The sequence below is a fragment of the Nothobranchius furzeri genome, chromosome 12, assembly GCF_043380555.1.
Source record: "Nothobranchius furzeri strain GRZ-AD chromosome 12, NfurGRZ-RIMD1, whole genome shotgun sequence".
Taxonomy (NCBI): domain Eukaryota; kingdom Metazoa; phylum Chordata; class Actinopteri; order Cyprinodontiformes; family Nothobranchiidae; genus Nothobranchius; species Nothobranchius furzeri.
This window is the reverse complement of record NC_091752.1, coordinates 15,101,728-15,126,129: the sequence shown is the minus strand read 5'-3', so window position 1 is coordinate 15,126,129 and position 24,402 is coordinate 15,101,728. Positions and strand designations below refer to the sequence as shown.

Sequence of the window (24,402 nt, the reverse complement as noted above, 5' to 3'; positions counted from 1 at the left end):
CGGCAGTGACCTAAAATACATACATATAATTTAACTAACCAAAAAATGAAGTGGAGACTCCTTGGACGCGCTATTAATACAATTTATGCCACAGCAAGTCATTTTGTCCAACAATTGCACAAATAATATCCAAAACAGAATACACAAACAGAGAGACTCAAAATCCCGAAACAGTTTCCAGGCCAGACCGAGGCTCTACTGAGGCCTTTTCACGGAGCTAGCTCTGTGGTCACGTGGGTCTGAGGCGGCGGTCACGTGGGTCTGATGCTCATTAATTATACAGAATTTTAGGCTTTTAATACACTTAAACAGAAGAGTGAGAAAAAAATTCACCCTCCTCAGAGATGTAATGAGTATAAACTAGATAATTTTGACAAAAAACATGTTCTGGTACCAGGCTGTAAACATGTTTATTTCTGCTGTGAAATTGGTATTTTTAACATGGGAGTCAATGAGGATTTGCTCGCTTCTGACACCAGCCCCCAGCGGACGAGGGTGGAACTGCAATTTTTGGTACTTCCGGGTTGAGACCATTTTCTGAGCCGCATTGTGGGGGCTTGCTGGAGACACGCATGTCGGGAGGTTCCTGTAAATCTACCCTGAAGTTCTTGTAGTGGAAACACGCCTTATGTCTTGAACTTACTCTAATTTTAAAAAGCAGAATTAATTAAAATAAATGCAACACATAATGGTTAAAGTGCTTTCATTAAACTCAAAATGGGAAAAAAAGAAAAACTGGACAAGTCAAGTGTCAGGTGGTAATTAGTATTTATAGTTTTTGTATTCTGCTTCAAAGCCTTATTGAGCACCTGAAGAAAAGACTACTCAGGCAAATCACATCAGAATAAGAACCATCTGGAGCCCAAAAGGGACCTGTTTACATAGATCACACACACACATGATCATGAAAGTATATCAAACCATGTAATACAATCATGTAGGGTTTTAACAGAAAGATTTATGCATTTTTATGTTGAAGCACCAAATAATCCATTTTATAATGAAGTTTGAAAGAAGCTGTAAAGCTAAAATTAGATGTTAATACTGTAGAAGTGCATCCGAAAAGTGATCAAACTCGGAGTGAAGTTTATTGTGCAAACTCCACCAATCCCACGAAGCTCACTGACATTTCGTCTCCACAAGCTGGATATCATTTAGCCACGCGCGGCTCCACACAACAAACGTGCAGGTATAATGCTGGAAAAGAAAGCTCAGAATGCATTTAATATGACAACATGAAATTTAAAAATAGATTATGCTTAACTTAAATAAACAATGAAAATTGGACTATGAGGTTGCTGGTCCACTATCTCGCAGTGGAGACGGACTGAAAGAGGACTAAAGGTTTTCAGTTCATTACCTTAGCATGGTGTGGGTGAATGTGGATGGGACAGTGTTTACTAGATGGATCGGTCTTCCTGCATGGAGTTCTGGCTAGAATCAAAGTCATGTATATATTTTCACCTGCAACCACCTTTAAAGAGTAAAAAGTGAGGATTTATTATCATAAACACAACAATAACCAGCAGAAGGCTGTGAATACTCTAAATGATTAAATCTGCAGAACATCGGTTATGTGATGCAGCTGGAAGACAGAAAGCTTTAAATCACCTTAAAAGATAAAAGAAACAAACAAGCAGGTCATTTTCTAGTTTCTTTTGATGCTACTGGAACGCATTACTTTAATTCAAAACTACTGACCTGACTCTGCGCACTTAACACTCTTATCACTTTGTGGTAGTAAAAGTCGTTGGTGTGTCTGTTGTATTCAGCAACAGCAAAATTCATAGCCTCTTGGAATTCTGGAGAGTTGGGATCTATGTCCGATAAGCCACCTGGCATGCCGCATGACCCGACGGCAAGAAGAGCAGCAAAGAGAAGAGGAAAAACAATCACTGTCGTCATTGTTCTGCAGGAGCAACAACAGATCTGCAAGAGCTGATTCACTCGCAGTGTTCCTTTGAACTTATGAACAGAGACCTAAAAAGGAGTGCTTTATCACAGCCAATCAGCGTGCTCTGAAAAATCTCTGACAAAAGTTTTAATTTTTGGAAAACAAAACACTCAATCATATTTATCATAGCGTCTATCTTACTTGCTTATCGTTAGCCTCTGGTAATGATCACATAAAAAATGATTTGGTGCATCTTTTCTAAATGTTGGAAAAATTCAAAATTCATTCTTTGGACGTGTTTGATCACTAATTTTTGTATGTTTGTCTGGGTCTGAGTAGCAGGGGCAGCAGCCCCAGAGAGTCCCAACCGCCCTCTCCTCAGCAACCTCCACCTGCTCCATGGGTGGGACCTTAAGGCATTCCCTGGTCAGCCTGGAGATCTACATCTAGCTTGTTCTGGGTCCAACGTACCCAGGAGAGCTAGCAGACCAGACAGAGGGTCAAAAACCATCCAAACCATACTCCTCGAGTGCCCTAAACTAGGAGCCCCCTGGGGCAGGGGTCTCAAACTCTGTTCTTCTAGGTTCACTATCCAGCATGTTTCTGTTGTTTCCAGATTTCAGATTTCAGATTTATTGGCCAAGTAAAATTACATTTTACACACACACACACACACACACACACACACACACACACACACACACACACACACACACACACACACACACACACACACACACACACACACACACACACACACACTCATATCCATAAGCATACTGAATAAGTATAAAAAAAGTATAATAAAAGGATGGTAAAAGAATCTACAGATTCCCTGAGCGTGTTTGAATTTGGCCCTCTTTTATGCTGATTTTATTTCCCTGTTTTCATTGGTCTCTTTATCCCTTGTTTTACCCATTTGTCTTCTAGAATGTTTTACCGTTATTTATTTATTTATCTTGTAATATTTCAATTGCTTTTATTTTCGATTTATTCATCATATTTAACTTTTCTCATGTACCATGTTCAGCCAAATAAAGCTTTGATTGATTGATTGATTCAGCAGAGAAATGGCTGAAGGAAAGAAACTGTTCTTGTGTCTGGTAGTTTTTGTGTACAGTGATCTATAGCGTCTGCCAGATGGGAGGAGATGGAAGAGAGTAGATGCAGGATGTGTGGCATCTTGGACAATATTTACTGCCTTTTTCCTGGTCCTGCTGATGTATAGTTCCTGGACAGAGGGCAGTTGGGCACCAATCAGTGGCGGTTCTACATGGAATTACTCCCCGGGCGAGGCCCCCTTTGAGTGCCCCCCCCCCAACCGCCCCCACCCCCACCACCACACCACCCCACCTGCACGAACACACACGTTTTCTACAAACAGGCATGTTTTATTAGAACAACTATTGAACATTCATTTTTCTAAGTTGCACATATTTACATTAATTACTATGAAGTTGTCAGAATGTAAAGCAATATACATTATATACTGTATCAAAATATATAGAATCAAATATACAAAAACAAACAATAACTAAATATTAAGAATATATGAACATAATATATAATAAATATTCTAAATAGCAAAAATATTTCACACATAACAAACTAAAGATAATCACTACAGCACTGCACTTAGAACAGAAAACACAAACTAAAATTAAAACCTAACCTTGATGCAAAGTCATCAATAATGTCATCATATGGAATCTGCTCCCCTACTGAGTGATTGATACTAATCAGAGCCAGGTTAGTGAGCCGCCCCTGAAACATAGTTGACCTCAGGTATGACTTGATCAAGTTTTGAAAAGCTCCTCTCAGCTTGAGCCACGGTGACTGGCAGAGCAGTCCAAAAGTTGGGGTAGATCTCCAATAGATCTTTATCATGATCCATAATATTTTAGAATTGCCTCTGAAATTGTAATTTAAACTGACATAAAAAAACTGTAGACTAACAAAAATGCCAACTTTTACAGAACAAATCATGTAAAAAATAATCAGTGCAGCCATCTGCAATAAACAAACAGGATAGTTAGTGGTGACTGGGGAGTTTTTTCCTGCTTGTAGAGTTGTTTTATTTATTATTATGTGAACATGATCAACATGTGTTTGTTGTTGTTCAGGCAGGCCACAGGCTGCAGCGAGCATTTAACAAATCCTAGTTTGAATCAGTAAAAAACGATTCAAGGAATTTTTTCGAACAATTTGAATATTCGTTTCAATATTTCAGCCCTATTAGCTCTGTTAGCAACTAGTTGACCAAATTTAACTGTTAAAATCCCAGTTAACTGGTTCAAAAAATTGAAAACATGCATCATGAGAGCTACATACCTTTATCTTTCTCCTCTTTTTTCTTTTTTTTTCCTGAATCGGGCACCTGGTGGTTTTAGCCTTTTTATGTTCATCTCTTCTGTTTGGCTCTTAACTCAATAAGTTTCCTTTAGTCAGGACTAAACAATTTGACCTTGATGGGGGGGTGACCACAAAATCGTTTAGTTTTTCCTTTTTTTATTCGGCCATTTCACACAATTCAGAAACACCTGAAAGAATGATAGGCCTGTGTTTATGATATTATGAATGAAATATGGAAGAACATCAAGATGTGATTGACTTTAGCCATGTTGATACAGTTGATTCAGCCCCTACCCGCTCATTTCATTTGGACCCACCCAGAGGTGAATTTCCCCGCCGCACCCCTCCCCTTCCTCTTCTTCATACGCACACGGTGCACGGAGCGCCTGCAGCTGCAGGGGGCGCCAACTTGCTGTTTCCAATCCAGACACTGTCATATGACAGATAATAGAAAACCTCGGTGCGGCGCAGGTTTCTTTTTTTTTTTTTTTTTACTCAGCGCCTGTGCGCCCCTTTTGTGTCATGAAAAAATGCCGCCCCGGGCAACTGCCCTGTCTGCCCGTGCCTAAAACCGCTACTGGCACCAATGATTTTTCCTGCTGTTTTAATAATACGCTGTAGTCTGCATTTTTCCATTTTTGTGGCTGACTCAAACCAGACAGTGATGGATGAGCAAAGTATGGATTCGACTGCAGCAGTATAGAAGATGATCAGCAGCTCTTGTGGTAGGCCACACTTCCTTAGTTGCCGTAAGAAATACATCTTCTGCTGAGCCTTTTTGTGGATGGAATTGATGTTTGTTTCCCACTTCAGATCCCTGGAAATGATAGTTCCCAAGAACTTAACTGAGGCCACCATTATCACTGGGCTGTTGGATATTGTGAGGGGGGACAGCACTGTGGGAAGCCTCCTAAAATCCACGGCCATCTCCACAGTCTTAAGGGTGTTAAGCTCAAGATTGTACTGACTACACCAGACCACCAGCCTCTCAACTTCTCGTTGATAAGCAGACTCATCACCATCCTGGATGAGCCCAATGACAGTGGTGTCATCTGCAAATTTCAGGATTTTAACAGCTGTGTCCGCAGAGGTGCAGTCATTGGTGTACAAAGAAAAGAGCAGTGGAGAAAGGACGCACCCCTGTGGTGTACCGGTGCTGATCAACCTTGTGCCAGATGTAACATTGTTCAACCGCACATGCTGGCTCCTATTTGTCAGGAAGCTGGAAATCCACTGACACATAGCAGGGGAAACAGTGAGCTGAGAGAGCTTTGAGGTGAGGATTTCTGGTACAACGGTGTTAAAAGCAGAGCTGAAATCCACAAACAATATCCTTGCGTACGTCCTTGGTTGATCCAGATGTTCCATGATGAAGTGCAGCCCCATGTTAATTGCATCATCCACTGACCTGTTTGCCCTACAGGCAAACTGCAGGGGATCCAGCTGGTGACCTGTGGTGCTTTTAAGATGGGACAGCACCAAGCGTTCAAAGGACTTCATGACTACTGATGTCAAAGCCACGGGTCTGTAGTCATTCAATTTGGTAGGGGAGGATTTCTTAGGTACTGGGATGATAGTGGAGCTTTTGAAGCATGATGGAACCCCTAACCCTAACACAGCTCCAGCGATCTGTTGAATATCATTGTGAAGACAGGTGCTAGTTGGACAGCACAGGTCCTGAGGCAGGAAGGAGTTACTCCATCTGGGCCTGGTGCCTTCCATACGTTCTGTCTCCTAAAGATGTTGCAGACATCTTCTTCATTCACAAGGAACATAGCTTGTGATTTAGAGGAAAGAGGAGTACGGGTTAAATTTCACTGTCTCCGCTCCGCTCCGGCACGAACACTGCAGCAAAAACGGTCCCATTGTAGTCAATCAGAGCTGTTCCACCACTGCGCAGTGCGCCGCCCACCATTCCGCCATCCGGCAAAAATAGGATTGATTCTATTTTTGCCGGACGCCGGAGCATCTCCGCAGTCAATGGACAGAAATCACAACCGCCCAACAGGAAAGGGAGCAAGCACAGCTTCCGTTATTTCACAATAAATCGATAAACAAAAAGCGTTTTTTGTTTCATATGCACAGGTTTAACAATTTTTAACAACTATCAATGGCGGTTGAACTTTAAATGCACAAAAATAAGCCATAAATACAGTTTCTACTATCAAAGCAGTCACCCTTTGTTGATCCAAACACTGCTGATCTCTCAACACAAATATGATGGGCAGATTAAACAGTTCATTTCGATGCTTCTCCCACACAACGGGTGTTTGGATCTAACTTTCGCAGTTATTGCTCGGACTGTATCGCAAGATCTCGAAAATCCCACGCATGCTTGTTTGCGCGCCTCAGGTCTCCTCACCGGAGAGGAGCCGTTGTAGAGCGGGTATAGTATAATTTGAGTTTGGAAGCAAGCGGCAGCGGAAAGCGGGGGCGGAGTGGAGATAGTAGAATTTTGGGGTAAAGCCTGGTTCATGCTTCTCCGTCAGCTCCGCAAGGGACGGACACGCACGGATTGACGGACGCATTTTGCTCTCATACTTTTCCATCTCCTAGAGTGTTGCAAAGCAATTCCCTGGCAGGACAACAGAGGGTGTAGCGCTGTTCTGTGGTATCCTGTCATGTATCGGTCCAAGATAGTGTGTTTATATTATGTTTTTTTTGTATATAAGAGACTTTTTAACAGACAAATTTGTCTCTCATTCTCCTGCACCTCTGTATGCGCTCGCCACCTCCAAACCCACGTTTCCTGTCATTTCCGTCCACAAATAAAATGCTTGCTGCGCATCTTTTCACTCCTACAGTCATGGGAGAATTAAACGTTCATGTTTTTAGAGTTTTTTCGTGAGGTATTCTTTAAGCTTCTCCATGTCTGCTGCTAGTTATCCTCGGCTCTCTTCATGTTTTTGAGGGTGCAATGGCGGCGCTGTAAACAACAGCGGCATCCTGACCAATCACAAGCTTGCGTAATCCGTCTCGTTCGACGGATGTTTAAAAAAGTGGGCTCAACTCCGTACGTACTTGCGTGCCTGCCGGAGCCCTACGCAAGGATGGATAATGGCGTTGCGTGTCTCTGCACTGACGCAGACGGAGAAGCATGAATCAGCCTTAAGAGTTTCCAGGTGAGGGGTGGAGGCTGCAGCTATGCTGGAGTGGAGGAGGGGTGTGACATTCCTTTCCTCAAAGCGACAGTAAAGCCATTTAGCTCCTCAGCAAGGCCATGATTAGCATCAGAAATGAAGGTCGGTCTCTTGTAGTTGGTAATGTGCTGAATGTTTCTCCACAATAATGTGGGGTTGTTGGCTGAAAACTGGTCTTTCATTTTTGCTGCATTCTTAATTTTAGCAGCTCTGATCTTCTTGGTCAAAGTGTTCCTGAGCGATTTGTATAGAGGCCTGTCTCCTGCCCTATAAGCCTGCTCCTTTGCCCGTCTCAACTAGCTCAGTGTTGCTGTAAACCATGGCTTGTTGTTATTAAAGATGCAAAAAGTCTTTGTTGGCACACACACTTCCTCACTTAAGGTGATGTAGGATGTCACAGTGTCTGTTAGCTTGTTCAGATCGTCTGTGGCATCCGCAAATACTCTCCAGTCTGTACAATCAAAACAGTCCTGTAACTCCTCTTTTGCTTCATTTGTCCATTTCCTCACTGTCCTGATGGCTGGCTGTACAGATTTTAGTTTTTGTTCATAAGTGGGGATAAGATTAATCAAATTATGGAACTGTATAGCAATGATACAATATGTTTTTGCCTCTAGTAGGACATCTGATGTGCTGTCTCTATTTCGGTAGTTCGATATTAAGTTTAGCCTTATTGAAATCACCCAAAATAATGAGCACTGAGTCTGGGTACTTGTTCTCTGTGGAGGTAACTTGATCGGCGAGAGTCTGCAATGCAACACTCACATCTGCTTGAGGATGTATGTATACTCTAATCAAAATGAATGAAGATATAGCCCGTGGGGAGTAACACGGCTTACAGTTCAAAAATATTGTTTGAGCTACAATGTTTACAGAGAACTGTAGCGTCTGTACACCAACATTCATTAATGTAGAAGCAGATTCCACCTCCTTTTGTCTTCCCTGATAGCTCTTTTTTCCGGTCTGCATGATGTAAACAAAACCCGGGCGGGTATAGAGCTCCGGGAGTTGACGTCACTTCTCCCGGCATGCAACAGTTCAAATCGAAACTGCGCCATATTGGCATGCAGAAGCCCGCAGCTGGACTATTTGTTATTGTCAGAAAACTCAATCAAACGGGAAATATGGTAGATTCCTGTTGTGCCCCAGGATGCAGAACAGACACAGACGACATAAGGAATGAGCCATCTACAGGATTCCCCAAGATCCGGAGCGACGCAAACGTACGGATCATTGTAATAAAACGCACTAGTGACTGGGCTAAAATGAAACTGTGGGATCCCGAGAGTAAAGGTTTTCGCTTATGCAGCGACCACTTCAAATCAGGTACATAAACCAACGATTCCTCAACTGTGTATGGTATTTATTTTAAATGCTTTTATTATGATTCTTAGTGGCCGAGACAGATCTCAGACAGATCCTGAGACGCTCCTGCCTGACATATTTATTTTATTCACTGAAAAAAATCAGACTTTCTCTTGGCGTTCAGTTTATACATTCAAACAGCACAGCACTCTATTTAAACTACTTACATGTAAATCTGTTATTTGTCCATCCATCCATCCATTTTCATCCACTTATCCGGAGTCGGGTTACGGGGGCAGTAGTGTCGAGAGGCCCAGACTCCCCTCTCCCCAGCGACTTGGGCCAGCTCCTCCGGAGAAATTCCAAGGGGTTCCCCGGCCAGGTCCGGTAAGAAGTTCACTCTGACAGCTTCTGGCATTTTTAAAAAGTATCCCAGGGGCACGGTAAGGGTCGGAGATGTTTAGTCTATTTAATTTCTGACTATATAAAACGATTTCTTCGGTTTTAAAGTGTGAAGTAAACTCCGACGAAGTAAAAATGTATAAAATCTAATGTATTTAGTAATTATGAAAAGGAGAATTATAATGTCAAAGATTAGACGTGAAAATATTAGAAAGTGACTGAGGTTACACTGTGTTTGTTTGGCGGATAATTTTATTTCGTAAAAAGGGGCAGAAATCATAAGATTTTTTCTTCTATCTGCTCCTTTTCATTCAAATTTTTTTTTTCAATATGTTAATGTATCCTGTATTTGTTTGTTTATTTTATACATTGTGAATGAAATAAAAGATTTAAAAAAAAAAATCCAAGCCGATCCCGTTCATGTTCATGTTTACGATCCGTGTTTGTTTACCTTTTTTGACAGCCAATATGGCGTCTACTAACTGAGAGTCACGTGGGGTCCGGAGCTCTATAATCCATTATCAGGAGTCAAGTCACTGAGCCACGTTTCAGTAAAGCAGAGGGCAGCGGAGTTGAAAAGTCTCTATTAGTCCTGTTCAGAAGGAGCTGTTCATCTATTTTATTAGGTAGGGACCGGACGTTCGCTAGGTGTATTGCTGGGAGAGGCATACGAAATCCCCGCTGGCGGAGTCTCACCAGCGCCCCTGCTCGTTTACCCCTCCTGCGTTTCCTTCTCCAACAAACAGTAGCAGTTCCTCCGATCAAAACTTCCAATAAACTTCCCGGGTCCTCATATTTTTGAAAATCCGTCTCCGTGATTTGTTGCTTGATACACAGTAGTTCTTCTCTGCTGAAAGTAATCCATTTTGCGTCTCTGATTTCCCTGCTAAAACACACTTGACACTTAAATATGCTGGATAGCAGACCTTGAAGACCAAAACAAGTACAAAACTTGTAACAAAGTGTACCAATGTCCCAACCTCCTGGTGGACAAAGAAGGCCATCCCACTCGAGACTACAATTCACAACGATGGGTCAGTGGTCTACAGTTAGTAATAAACCTGCGAGGCATGATAACCACACGGGTCTTACAAAGACACTGTGCTGAGGCATTCAAAAGGTCTCCATAATCCAGAAAAGACAAAACTGTTGCAGTGAACAAACATAAAGTAGGGCAAAAAAGTATTTAGTCAGCCTCAGATTGTGCAAGTTCCCCCACTTAAAATGATGAGAGATCCCTGTAATTTTCATCAGAGGCATACATAAAATCACATTGTCTGATTTTTTATTATTTATTAGCAAATGATGGTGGAAAATAAGTACTTGGTCAATAATGAATGTCCATTTCAATGCTTTGTTTTATAACCTTTGTTGGCAACCAACGACAGAGGTGAAATGTCTTCTGTAGGTCTTCACAAGATCTTCACACACTGTTGCTGGTATTTTGGCCCATTCCTCCATGCAGATCGCCTCTAGAGCAGTGATGATCTGGGGCTGTCGCTGGGCAACATGAACTTTCAACTCCCTCCAAAAATTTTCTATGGAGTTGAGATCTAGAGACTGGCTAGGCCACTCCAAGACCTTGAAATGCATCTTAAGAGGCCACTCCTTGGCAGTGTGTTTGGGATCACTGTCCTACTGAAAGACCTGGCCACGTTTAATCTTCAGTGCCAATGCTGATGAAAAAAGGCTTCCACAGAAAATTTGACTTTATATGGCCCCAGTCATTCTTTCCTTTTCACAGATCAGTCGTCTTGGTCCCTTTGCAGAAAAACAGCCTCAAAACATGATGTTTCCACCCCCATGCTTTACAGTAGGTATGGTATTCTTTGGATGCAACTCAGCATTCTTTCTCCTTCAAACACAGTGAATAGAATTTTCCCCCAAAAGTTATATTGTAGTTTCATCTGACCATTTGACACTCTCCCACTTCTCTTCTGGATCTTCCCAATGCTCTCTAGCAACCTTCAGATGATCCTGCACATGTGCTGGCTTAAGCAGTGGGACATGTCTGGCACTGCATGATTTAAGTCCCCAGGTGTATAGTGTGTGACGAATGGTAGCCTTTAAAACTAAGGTCCCAGCTTTCTGCAGGTCATTCACTAGGTCCCACTGTGTAGTCTGGCTTTTTGCTCACGATTTTTGTGATCGTTTTCACTAGAGGGTGAGATCTTGCATGCACCCCTGATTGAGGCAGATCATCAGTGGTCTTGTATGTCTTCCACTTTCTAATAATTGCTCCCACCATTTAATTTAATTTATTTATTAGATCCCCATTAGTGGGAGAACTTGCACAGTATTTGTATTTGTAATTGTGTTCACATGAAGCAAATTCCGGTTATGTAAGTTTTATTCTAATGATCTTTTGTGCATTTCTGTGTCAAAACAGCCACCTGTTACGGGAATTCATTTAAGTGAAACATCCATCCATCCATTTTCTGAACCCGCCTTGTCCACGTGGGGTCATGTGTGTGTGTGTGTGTGTGTGTGTGGGGGGGGGGGCTATCTCCAGCGGTCAACGGGCAATCAGGCGGGGTACACCCTGGGCAGAGAGCCAGTCCATCACAGGGCAACACAGAGACACACAGGATAAACAATCATGCACACACACACACACACACACACTCACACCTAAGGACAATTTGGACAGACCAATCAACCTAACAGTCATGCTCTTTGACTGTGGGAGGAAGCCAGAGTACCCGGAGAGAACCCACGCATGCACAGGGAGAACATGCAAACTCCATGCAGAAAGATCCCAGGCCGGGAAGCGAACCCAGGACCTTCTTGCTACAAGGCAACAGCTCTAACCACTGCGCCACTGCGCAGCCTAAGTGAAAAACTAATATGAAATAAAACTTTGCATGAATGCTAATAAAGAAAACCCAACATGAAATTATGTACGGTATGTTTGCATGAATCTGACAGATATAAAGTGTCTGAGACACCTCCCTCAGAGACAGATGGGCATGGTCTGCTGGTTTTAACTGTTACTTCTTTTCAGATGTTTGTATGCTTTTATGATTGTACGTTTTCTAGCATCTCTTTAGTGTGCAGCACTTTGGGGCTTCTCGACTGGAGGTGGAAGGTGCGTTATAAATGTAAACATGAGTAAATGAAATAAACTGCCATCTTTTTTCTAATAATCAGCTGAGGTTTTGTTTGTATTCAGTCAAGTTGTTACAACACCACTGTGATAAGTTCTTATGTCTAACTGTATCTATACTCTGAGACGTTATTAGCTGCACAATCACAAGTAATCAGCCCAATTACCTAATTTCACATAAAAACCTCATTAAGTGTATTTTTGTGTCAATATCAGGGTACCTCATGTGTACCTACGGAAGGACTCATTTTGCTTTATTCATTTATTTCATCATAATTTGTTGCACATGCATAATAAATGTTCCCAGTATAGAATTTTTTTCCTCGTCTTGAATGACTAAAAACGGGTGATCAATATAAAATAACCAAAAAGAACTCAGAGTCAGATGAAAATGAAAAAGTTTAATACATTTTCTGAGAAAAGACTATTCTACAGACAACGTCCATCATTTGCTGCAGTCCTCTGTGGTCAGCGTCATTTCACCCATCCCCAGAGCTATGAACACCACAAAGTTGCACTGGTAAAGCTGAAAAGAAAGTTCAGAATAAATTTAATCATATTATATTATCATTTATTCAGACAAAATACAACATTTTATTTTAAAATAGATTATGCTTAACTTAAATAAACAATGAAAAGTAGACTATGAGGTTGCTGGTCCACTATCTCGCAGTGGAGACGGACTGAAAGAGGACTAAAGGTTTTCAGTTCATTACCTTAGCATGGTGTGGGTGAATGTGGATGGGACAGTGTTTACTAGATGGATCGGTCTTCCTGCATGGAGTTCTCGCTAGTATCAAAGTCATGTATATATTTTCACCTGCAACCACCTTTAAAGAGTAAAAAGTGAGGATTTATTATCATAAACACAACAATAACCAGCAGAAGGCTGTGAATAATCTAAATGACTCAATCTGCAGAACATCGGTTATGTGATGCAGCTGGAAGACAGAAAGCTTTAAATCATCTTAAAAGATAAAAGAAACAAACAAGCAGGTAATTTTCTAGTTTTATTTGATGCTACTGGAACGCATTACTTTAATTCAAAACTACTGACCTGACTCTGCGCACTTAACACTCTTATCACTTTGCGGTAGTAAAAGTCGTTGGTGTGTCTGTTGTATTCAGCAACAGCAAAATTCATAGCCTCTTGGAACTCTGGAGAGTTGGGATCTATGTCCGATAAGCCACCTGGCATGCCGCATGACCCGACGGCAAGAAGAGCAGCAAAGAGAAGAGGAAAAACAATCACTGTCGTCATTGTTCTGCAGGAGCAACAACAGATCTGCAAGAGCTGATTCACTCGCAGTGTTCCTTTGAACTTATGAACAGAGACCTAAAAAGGAGTGGTTCATCACAGCCAGCTCTGAAAAGGATGCCATACTCCCTGAGTGACCCCGTCAGGGAGCTCCTACAGGACAGTGGTATCCAAGGCCCACTATCCAGCATATTTTAGTTTTTTCCCTGCTTCAACACAATTGATTCAATTGTTGAATCACTTGTTAATTGTCTGCTGATTAAAATCAGGTGGGTTGGAGCAGGAAAACAACTAAAACATGCTTGATAGCAGACCTCCAAGACCAGCGCTGGAGGCGCCTGTCCTAGGGATAAGGTCTAGAAGTCTTTTTAAGCATTCTGGCCATAGATATGAATACATAGATGCCCAGTTGGGCACTGGAGAGCGTAACAGCATCACTGCCATATTGGATAGGTCTCTTCACTCTCGAACGTCAACGCAGAGTGAACAACTATGCCCGTTCTGTGCAGCAACAATTGTGACTTTTCTAGTCTACCTGATGGGATTTTTAAAATTTAATTTCTTTTATTATATTTTAAGTATCACGCTATACCATATGTCTGATTTTGTGAAAAATCTTGATAAAATATGTTTTTCAGTTGGATAAGCACCTGTGTCAATAGAAATGAATGCACTGGGGGCGAATGGAGATCCATCTAAGATGGCAGCCGCTACTACGGCAGCTCCAATAGGCAGCACCAGTCGACACGGCGTCTACATATACTGTATATGTCTGTGATTCTGGCTAGCTGCACAGCTCCGGTCAGAGAACTACTTCCTGCTTCTAGAGACTCTACTCTGTTTGTGTGACATCACCTGCAGGTAGGATATTCACTGTATAAATAACTCTGAACATCACCATAAACATGGCAAAACAGGCAGCATAGATCATTCAGAATTTCATTTAAAAATCAAAAACCAAACATGATGTCCCATTTCATAGAAAGTGAAGATCTGATGATGTGTTTTCATCAGAAGCCTCGTTGTAGAGGTCAACCAGTCCAGTCACTGAAACCAGTATCTGTCTGTTTGGCTCCAGTTATCGGCCCATGGCAATTGTTTGCTATCATGACTGTACAGATTGGTTTATGAAGTTGATGGAAGATTAGGTTTATAAGATTAGGTTTCAGGATTGAACAAATTGAAGTCTTTGTAACTATTTTATGAAAATAAAAGTTTTTATGAAGAAATACATTCCAGCCACCACCTCTGAGATGGTGGTTAACATGGGTTATTTGTTGTTCCTGAGGCCTTTTTAGATGAGACAGACCTAAATAATAATGGCCCCTAACCTATTCTTTTATTATTTAAATGCCCTCATTTTTGGCTTTAACTGAATTCAGGCATTAATAAAGTGATTGCACTTGAAGGACCCTTTGGTTTCTCACCCAACCAGGTTGGTAATTTGGCTTGAGAAGACCGTGGACACATTTGCTTTGTGTTCAGTCTTCTAAAACGTTTTCCCAGCTCTCATGGTCCAATTTCCTGTTTTTAGGTGACAGGAGTGACGCCCTGAAGCCAGGCGTGTTTCGGAGATGCTACCTCGATTGGAACTAGTGGTCATTTGAGCTACTGTTGCCTTTCTAGAATCTGGAATAATCTAGAACCAGTCCAGCCATTCTCCTCTGATGTCAACAAAACATTTTTATCCTCACAGCTACTGCCCACTAGATCATCAAGATGAAGATTCAATCTGCCAAGGTGGGATACTGAAGATTTGTAGCCTTTACAACATCAAGGGTGCTATGCGATGAAGGATCTCTCCAGAGCTGCTGAAAGGGGCAGCAGAGGCTCTGGCTGAAGAGAATTAACTCTAGCCAAGCCACACCTGGGTAGTGGGGGTGAACTGGGGATGCTGGGAGTCACTGCTGAAGGCTCTGGAGACATTGTGGGCCTATTGGCAAAATGTTGAGAAAGGAGGGTGCCCTGAGAACCCAGAAAGATGCCATCATTCAGCTGATAGAGCAGTGCTATTCAATTCTGGGCCTGGAAGGCCAGTATCCAGCACATTTTAGTGGTCTCTATAGTCCAACACACTTGATTCAGTGGTTGAATCACCTGTGCAGCAGCTCAACAGGCTCTGCAGAAGCCTGTTAATCACCTACTAGTTAAAATGAGGTGTGTTGAAGCAGGGTTAAAACCAAAACGTGCTGGATACTGGCCGTCCAGGCCCGGAATTGAACACCCAAGCCTTAGAGTACAAGCTGCAGGTCTTATAAAGAGGGATTAGGACATCTAGTCCTTTGAAACAAATTTTCTCTATAAGCTTTTGTTGGGTGAAAATCCCCATGAGTAAGCAGTTTCTGAAATAATCAAACCAGTGCATCGGGTACCAACAACAACCATCAAAGTCACCTGATTTCCTTTTTTGTTTACCTTTTATTACATTTTAAAATATCAAACCAATAATTCCTTCTAAAGTCCAATTAAATAGAAAATGCACCTTTTATAATGTCTCTTTAACACATAAAAGCTGATTTAGAACAGGCCATGCAGACCCATCACGGAATCTGGCTCTAACCCGCTATCTGACCTCCTTTCCTTTGGTATCTTCATAGTTCAGTTAATCTCCATGACTGTTATCTGATCCTGTGTAAAAATGTAAAATTCCTCGAAATAATCAATTATTTATGTTTTAATGTTGCATTCAGATATGTTACGATCAACATATAATTAAAGTAAACTAAAAACAGTTTTTTGTTGTTCACAGAAATAAATCATCATTTTAGGATCCATCTCATCTCTCTAAGAGCTTTTGTTGTAATTCTCTTTAATTAAACTAAATCTTAATATGATTTCTGGTGACGTCCAGTTTCATGTTTTCATCACGGTGTGTAAAAGTTAGAAAAGACCGCTCAGTCTTGTTGCATAATTCAAAGCTGTTATTGATGAAGGCCATAAAAAGAAACTACACCTTTAATTTATCATGAAGTAATTTTCAAATAGTTTTCTTTCATTTTTGTGTATCAATATTTTTCACTACTTAAGAACTATTAACCTGATGAAGCTCGGGTTTGTGATTGGTGGAGCTTACAGGATAAAACAAGTCCCTTCCTGCTTTGAGATTTTCTGTTACAAATAATAATTAGGTTTTTGCGATAAATATGAAATATGTCACTTTAAAAATGTTGAGTTTATAATTTAGATTGTGCAGTTCTGTGTCAGGATAACCATCTATTTGCCAGGAGTTGGTGTGTGTGTTTGTGTGGGTTTTCTGCTTTCACCTTCAGGCAGCCACAGGAGGGCACTAGGGAGACGCTCATCACAGTTCCCTCCAGGAGCTGCTCTGGCAGGTGTGTTTTCCACACACCTTCACTCCATTTTACCAACTACAACCAGGAGGATAAAAAGAGAGGAGACCAGTCATCCAGTGCCAGAGCGTTAACCTCAAAGGTAATCTTCAGCCCCTGCCTATGAAAGTTTGTTTCTTAATGTCCCTAGTTGACAAACTTGTGACCAACCTTCTCCTTCTGGCTCCTCAGGTTAACCGGCTCTCGTGGTGATTCCTGGAACCTTCTTACTCCAGGCCAGCTTCACACTTTGATTCCTCGGTCAGAACCATCCACCCTATACCCACCTTCTTCATTACTGGTCTCTTCATCTCCTGAGATCCTCCTGAGCTCCTGTTAACCTTGTAGCGGAGAATTAAGACTACACACTGAAATCACCTCTGTTGCTATTCAGTGGAGATTCCGAAAAATGACCAATCAGATTAACCTAAGAAGCTTATATCATATACATAAATATCCCAGATACTTATATATCGATCTAAGTTCATATGTTGTTTGTTGTTTATGTTGTCTATGTGCTTAGCAGACGCTTTTACCCAAAGCGACTTACAATTCTTTTATAACCTATAGGGCATGTTGTGATCTGTGGGGGAAACCGGAGTACCCGGAGAAAACCCACGCATGCATGGAGAGAACACGCAACTCCACGCAGAAAGGTGAGTTTTTTTTGAACCTGTGACCTTCGTGCTGCGAGGCAACAGTGCTAACCACTGTGCCACCATGCAGCCCATACATACATTCATACATCAACTTGTTTGATCTAATTTTAATCCAAAGATTAATGTTTAATTTAGATAATTAAATTTAATAGCAAAAGTTATTTTGAATCAGAAGCTAGGATCTTTGCTTTCAAATAACCAGAAATATTATACCTTTTCTTTGTTTCGTTTCAATAATGAGGCAAGTTTAAAAATGAAGAAATTTATTACTAACAATTTTAAACTTAAAGATTTGAAACGACAACTATAAAATGACAATTCATGGAAGGCAATTTTAATGACAATTTTTAACAGCTTTGATATTAAAATTGTTTTAAAAGCAAATCTGTGGCTGAATGGAAGCTAAATGAAAAATACGAGTTTGGATGCGTGAATGAGATTATTAGGAGGTTTCTTTCACAGAGAGCAGAAGCCTTCTGGATGGAATTGATGTTTTGCGGCTAACTAAGTTATTTAGAGAGAAAACAGCATCAAACACATTCTCGTGTTCTACCTCACCCAAACAGGACCCTCTCTTGGATCCAGAGATCAGGAGGATGTGTTCATCCAAGCTGACACTCAGTCTGGCAGGGGAGACGCAAGTGTCCGATCGTCTGGTCCAGAGTTGTCCCGGGTACACGGTTGTCGAGCGTTTGGCAGATGGACGTTCTCGCCTTAACTAAACTTCAGAAATCAATGACTCTGGGTAGAGTCTTCGTTAGCTGGTACCTTTTGGTAGGTGTTTCACCCACCTGAAGTTTAGAGGTCATTAGTGCCTGCTGTAGTGGAGTAAGATCAGTGAGTGCGTCTGCCCCCCCCTTCGGTGGGTGGAGATCCCACCTCAGAGCACAGAGCGTCAGCTAGAGTCCCTGAGCCACCATCAACTCTCCCTGTGACAGAGTGTGGAGTCATTGGTGGAGCGTCCCCGCCAGCATCAGCTCCCCCTGGATCGGGAGGGACTCCCGATCCCTGCAGGATCTGAGCTGTCGAGGCCACAGAGGCTTTGTGGACATCACTGATCTTAGAGACGCTGGTTTCTTCTATCAGTCTGAAGCACGAGCAGCCAACACCTGAAAGAGATGACACGAGCACCAGATAGAGCGTGCAGCTCTGGAATGGAGTCAAAACCCTGTGAAAGATGTTGAAAAGCTTTTGGGTCAAAAGAGTTCAGGATCATCCTGCTGACAGCAGGATGCTGGACCTGAAGACTGACAAAGTCATTCACAGAAAAGCCAAGTTGAACAGGCACAAACCCTTGAGGTGGTTTTAAGATGGGGTCATCCGGGGGCCACAATGGTTTCACGGCCCATGATGTGTCCACCATCTCACCCTGAGAGACAAGCTGGTCTGTGCCAGAGATGAAATGGCCATTGAGGAAGTTCTCTGGCAGAAGTCGAGTGTCGAAGCTGAGATTCTGCCCATCCATGTAGCTAGCGAGGTGTTCACCTGTCCACATGGTGGAAAGAGAAAGATTATTGCAATCAGGATAACTTAACACAAGCTCTTGTTTGTCTCGGTCTACAACTGAGGTAGAAGTCTTAGCTATGTTAAAGAAATCTGCAGATTGTGACTGTGATGGAAGCTGGATCTGTGGTGGCGCAAGTTCTGAACCAGGTGGGGAACTTGGTGTTCCCACCTGCTCAGAGCTACCAACCGTGAGACAGTGGAGGTCTGGAGGCGGAGCGGCGGCCGAAGGCAGGATCCCTTCTGACCAGAGCTCTCCCCTTTCCTTATCAATGAAAGCATTTATTCGACTCAGAAAGTCCACGCCAAGGGTGAGTTCCATCCTTGCATGGTCGGAGATGTAAACAGGGTGTGTCAGAGTCATGGGCCCGAGTGTTATCTGGAGATTGAATCTAGAAGACAAGATTAGGTCATGAGATGAAGTCCTGGTAATTACAGAACATGGTGTGACTTCTGGGGGCCGAACCCCCCTTCCACAAGAAATGCAAATGCGATCGAACATGGCTTGTGTTACCAGTGAAAAGTCTGAACTCGTGTCAAGAAGTGTGTCGCAGAATAGATTCTGGGTCAGCTTAACTGGCACCAGAGCTTTACCCCCTGTCTTCTTTGGGAGCAGGTGTCCCAAGAACATTATGGAAGGTTCTGCGTTTGGGTGGACTTCAGGAACAAGTTCTGTTTCCTGGTGGACCGAGTCTTCTGTTTGCAGGTTTTGTTCTGGAAGCAGATTAATATGAGAGAACTTTACATGTGGTATAACAGAATGACCTTGTGAACTTATGTCAGGCTTGTTAGTCGGAGATGAGGATTTTTGCTTTAGATCAGAGCCAAGTAAAACATCAGAATATTTTGATTCTTGTTTATCTGGTGGCAAATTGGGGGAGCATGGGGCTGTCACTGGTTTCCTTTGCAGCATGTTTATTTTATCTTGAATATCTGTTACGTCCTGACGCAGTTTATAGAGCTGAGTTGTCATCTCAGCCGTCTCAATTTGGAAATGGTTCCTCATCTCAGCCGTCTGAATTTGGAACTCGTTCCGCATCTCTAGGGATTGAGTTTGGAGATCGTTTCTCATCTCTAGGATCAGGGACATTAATTGCTTTATTTCTTCTGAGCTCATTTTAAAAACAGTGTACAGCCCTTTAATTTTTTCTAAAGTGAATGGAAACTGACTTCAGTTGTTAATACTGAGCTATGTTACAGGAGAAATTTTGCTTTGAACAACATTTAATAATACACTAGGAACCTTATTTTGAGAAATAAGCAGAAGTAGTGAAATGACAAAGAACAGAAAAGAAAAATGAGCTTATTGAGCCGGGTGTTAAAACCGCCACAAGATGGCAGCATCGATCGGCTAAGGAACTGTGGTTGATGGAGGTAGGCCGAACACACTTTCTCAAAACTAATTACCAAATTATGGAGTTACACTACATATAAATACGCTGTAAGATCTGAAAATAAACACACACACCCAACTCCCAAAAAGTCCATGTTGGATGCAAGTTTGCAGGTGTTTTTATGTAGTGTAACTCCATAATTTGGTAATTAGTTTTGAGAAAGTGTGTTCGATATTGACTTTTTGTTTATCGATACCCGATGTAGTCTAACTCTTAATTCCTGACAACATAATATGTTGGGCCCGCCCACCCCTCATAAGGGGTACCAGCAGACCAGAAGGGTGAAGTGTCCTACCAAAGGACGCAACAACTACAAGAGACTGAGCAAGCAGGACAATTCATTAGCAAAATGGCTACAAGCCATTCGATTTCACAGGTGTTAACTTAAAATTTGGTGTGCTCATAGGTTTGCCATTCAAAACTGTTGGGAGTGTGCAAGATGACAAATATAATTATTTTCAATTCTTATTCCAAAATGTTGGACTGGCATCATCTTATATTAATAGATGAAGTGAATATTTCAGTTTTGTTATAAAAGTTGCCGTATATAAAGTTTTGTTCCAGGAATATTAGGCCTTTTATTTTAAGTTTTAGGTTTACTTAAGAGTGCTGTGAATTAATAAATAAGAGACTCTTTAAAACTGCAAGAGTGAGCAATTTAATGTTTATGGTCAGAATGTCAAGGCAAATCAAATCAATCAATCAGAGCTTTATTTATAAAACGCCTTCCGCAACCCTGTCAGGAAGCCCTAGGCGCTGAACACAGTACATAAGAAATGTGAAACACAATGAATAAATAGATAATAAAAGCAATTCAAATAGTGCAAAAAAAGGTAAAACATTTAAAAGTAGAAACAAATGGATAAAACAAGGGATAAAAACACCAATGAAAACAGGGAAATAAAATCTACAAAAAAGAAGGCCGACCTCAAACACGTTCAGGGGAACGTCGAGCGGAGGAGGTGGGGGTTTTAGGCAACTCTTAAAGACCGGCAGATATGGGGACAGCCTAACTGAGGGTGGCAACTGGTTACAGAGTGAAACCGGAAGCTTGTTAGTGTTAATGGAAATATGTCATAACAGTACTGACGGTTACACTTATTTGAACATTTTAAATACATGGCATATCTGAAATTTACAATAAAATAACAAATGTTCAGCCAAGATCTGTAACAGACCCAAAACAGTGATGAAATATCAAAAAAGAAGTGTGGGTGGAGTAAGACTCTGGTAAGTAATTTTTGTTGTTAACAGTCGGATATTATTAACAAACATCAGTTTGAAACGCAACATGCCTTCACGTCATCACTGGTTTGTAACGAGGTTTCAGTATCGATGTGCTTATACAGAAGCTCTCTCAGCTGGTTGGTGCTGCTCTCAACCTCCATCAGGGTTGACTCTCGCTTTGACACTTTCTCAGCCTTTTCCTGCTCCTAAGACACAACCGAAGATTCATCCAAAGATTCATCCATACCACCATTAAATCAAATATGAGGACCAGCAGTGCTGCAGTGCTCCTCGCCTCCTGGATGGTGCTTTTAATGAGCCTGTTGGCGGTTTCCAGGTCTTCAGGATGGCCACTCCTCAGTAGTCTAACCAACATCTAAGTTAAACACAGAATTGTTGAACAAATAAAATAGAGTGTGTTGTTTTAAAGTTACTCCGGTCTGTCTCCTTGGCCTTGTCGTCTTGATCAAAAAACAGACTCTGTGGTTCTTTGAGGCGGAGGAGCCACAACAACTGTGTCTGGAAGTGTGGGATCCTTCTTCACGATGCCTAACACAAGAGAGATGAGAGGATTTTATTCTTGAAAATGTTCTTAGTTTTTGTAAACATAACATTAATTTTTAATGTTATCTGTGGTATTTCTCAGGTTGGCAAAATCCTGCAGAAAAAAAATCACGATTAGTGTTGTCCCTCACCTTGTTTCTTCAGCATGTTGTAGGCTTCCTGAATCTTAGGTTCCTCTTTAAGCCAGAGCGTCCAGCCGTAGAAGACCTCCGTCACTCTGTCTTTAACTTTCTGTGGACTCCACGCGCCAAAGGACTGAAATCAGTAGGTGATGATAATTAAACTATGCTGATCTGACTGAAATGCATAAAAATTACAAAACAGTTAGATTCCTTATTTAACCGAACCATAATTTAAATACCAAGATTTATAGAAAAAGAAATTATGTTAAGAAAGTATTTTTCTTTTAAGGTCTCTTTCACAACTATTGAGACAACAAGGATATTTTTTCATTTTTTCTGGTCACTCACAACATTGAAAATGGACATCAGATCAACAGTCTTACTAATCAGACTTTGTTTTACTTCCAGAAAAATCATTTTCAAAAACATCAGAAATTTAAAGCAGTAGTTCTTTGAAATAAATCTGTTTTGGCAGGTCAGAACTACACAAGAATCACAAATCGGTATCGGCTCTAAAAACCAGAATCAGTTCATCCTCGAAGTTTAGGTTTTCATTTATAATTTGCTGTAGCTTTGGAATATTGTTCAGCACATTGGTTGTTTTTACTACAACAGTAAACTATCTTTATGATGAATAAAGTATGTTACACAAATCTTCATATTGAGCTTTTTTTTTTTTTTGAAGAACTAAACTCAAATGAATTGAGTATTAAAAAAAGCTTATTTTGTAAGGACAAATTAAACATCAACTATCTACTTTTCAAAGTGAAAAACTGTGTTAAACTTGGACCAGATAGGTTTTCAGATACGTTTATTAACTGCTCTGATTTATGTTAGTGGGTCTATGACACCGGTGAGTTACCTTTGGCATTAAGACTTTGATAAGTTCATTCAGAAAGCAAAACTTAGCTGCCTCGCTGCGGAACCGCTTTCCACAATTGTTCATACAAGCCTCCAGAACCTGGAAAGCATCAAAGAGAATATTATCGTTACCTCCAGACACGTTGGAAGTGTGGTTAACCAGCCTTAAATGTCACATGATGCGATTCACGGAACCCTTGAAAAGTTACGATTCACAGCAGAATCACGGTATCAAACGGTGTAAGTTCTCAGCAGATTTATTCCTCATTTTTCTTGCTCATGCTGTAATTTAGTGCTAATCACTAGATTGCTCTCTTCAACAGGAAATGGACTAAATCATTGGAGGTACTATGATGACCTTTGATTAAAAACAGATACTGTACATCAAAATACTGATGAAAATCATGCCATTGATATTTGTCTTGTTCAAACAATATAAAAAGATTAATTTAAAAATTGAAGTCTAATGTGTTAAAGTGAGATCTGCCAGTTGGTGAACCTGCATCATCTGTATGTATGTTTATGTGAAGTTTGGTTACCGTCAGTGAGAGCCTGAAGAGCTTCTTTCTCATGTGGAGACAGGATTTTATGGGGGAAGAAGACATAGAGCTACTTGTGGCCTGAAAGCACAAAATATTTAATTAAATTCATACAATCTCAGAAACACAGTACTTGCATAAAGTCCTCCAGAAATTTCTGTGCACTCTAGAAAAGCTAAAAGGAATTAATTAAAACGGTAATATAAAATATAACTGCTATGGGAGACACAGCCACTTAGACAAACCTGATGCAAAAGGGTGAAACCTGAATTAGCTAAATATCGTTAATTTGTAATGTAAAATGAATCATTACCAAGGGCTTTAGATATTTGCTTCTTTTTAACACACTTGAGTAAAAAGAACATGTCTCCCCTGAATAAAAATCTATAGTTTTCTTTGCAAAAACACTTTTACTGATGAATAAAAGTAAAGAAATACAGGGATTTCTTCAAAAATAATTCTCTTTGGGCTGACTCTAAATGTCGATGCAAAAAAGGGTCTTTTCTTTTTAAAAATATTATGATTTTCTTTTGTTGTCTTCTAACTTCCTGTTAGTGATCATAACATACTGATTTACACAGGACTGTATGTTGCAGGCATCTCATGAACAAGCAAGCAAAGATCCTAAAACAGGTCTGCTCTGAACTGAAAAGTTTTTTTAGAAAGATCTAAATGCCCTAAAACAGCAAAAAAAAAAAAAAATCACAGCTGATCACAAAGACTTTCACATATTCTTCATAACGATAT

General features: G+C 41.0%; 1 protein-coding gene and 1 long non-coding RNA gene across 2 annotated transcripts; both read right to left on the bottom strand.

Moving 5' to 3' along the window:
- Nucleotides 1-12,644: 12,644 nt before the first annotated feature.
- On the bottom strand, nt 12,645-13,397 carry LOC129157018 (cystatin 10-like). The gene is made up of 4 exons (XM_054736103.2): nt 13,257-13,397; nt 13,123-13,140; nt 12,916-13,029; nt 12,645-12,725 (listed from the first exon to the last, which is right to left on the bottom strand). Exons 1-4 carry the CDS (start codon nt 13,395-13,397, stop codon nt 12,645-12,647), a joined length of 354 nt encoding a protein of 117 aa, XP_054592078.1.
- Nucleotides 13,398-20,976: 7,579 nt separating this feature from the next.
- LOC129165128 (uncharacterized) lies at nt 20,977-22,993 on the bottom strand. Its single transcript, XR_011515848.1, has 2 exons — nt 22,265-22,993; nt 20,977-22,118 (listed from the first exon to the last, which is right to left on the bottom strand). It is a non-coding gene; the product is annotated as an uncharacterized lncRNA (long non-coding RNA).
- Between the last annotated feature and the right edge of the window lie 1,409 nt (nt 22,994-24,402).

Excerpts from the sequence above, each read along its gene's own strand:
- LOC129157018 (XM_054736103.2), bottom strand. The coding sequence starts at position 13,397 with ATGCCAGGTGGCTTATCGGACATAGATCCCAACTCTCCAGAGTTCCAA. Across the intron at positions 12,726-12,915 it reads TTCACCCACACCATGCTAAG|CTTTACCAGTGCAACTTTGT; the intron begins GTAATGAACTGA and ends CTTTCTTTTCAG.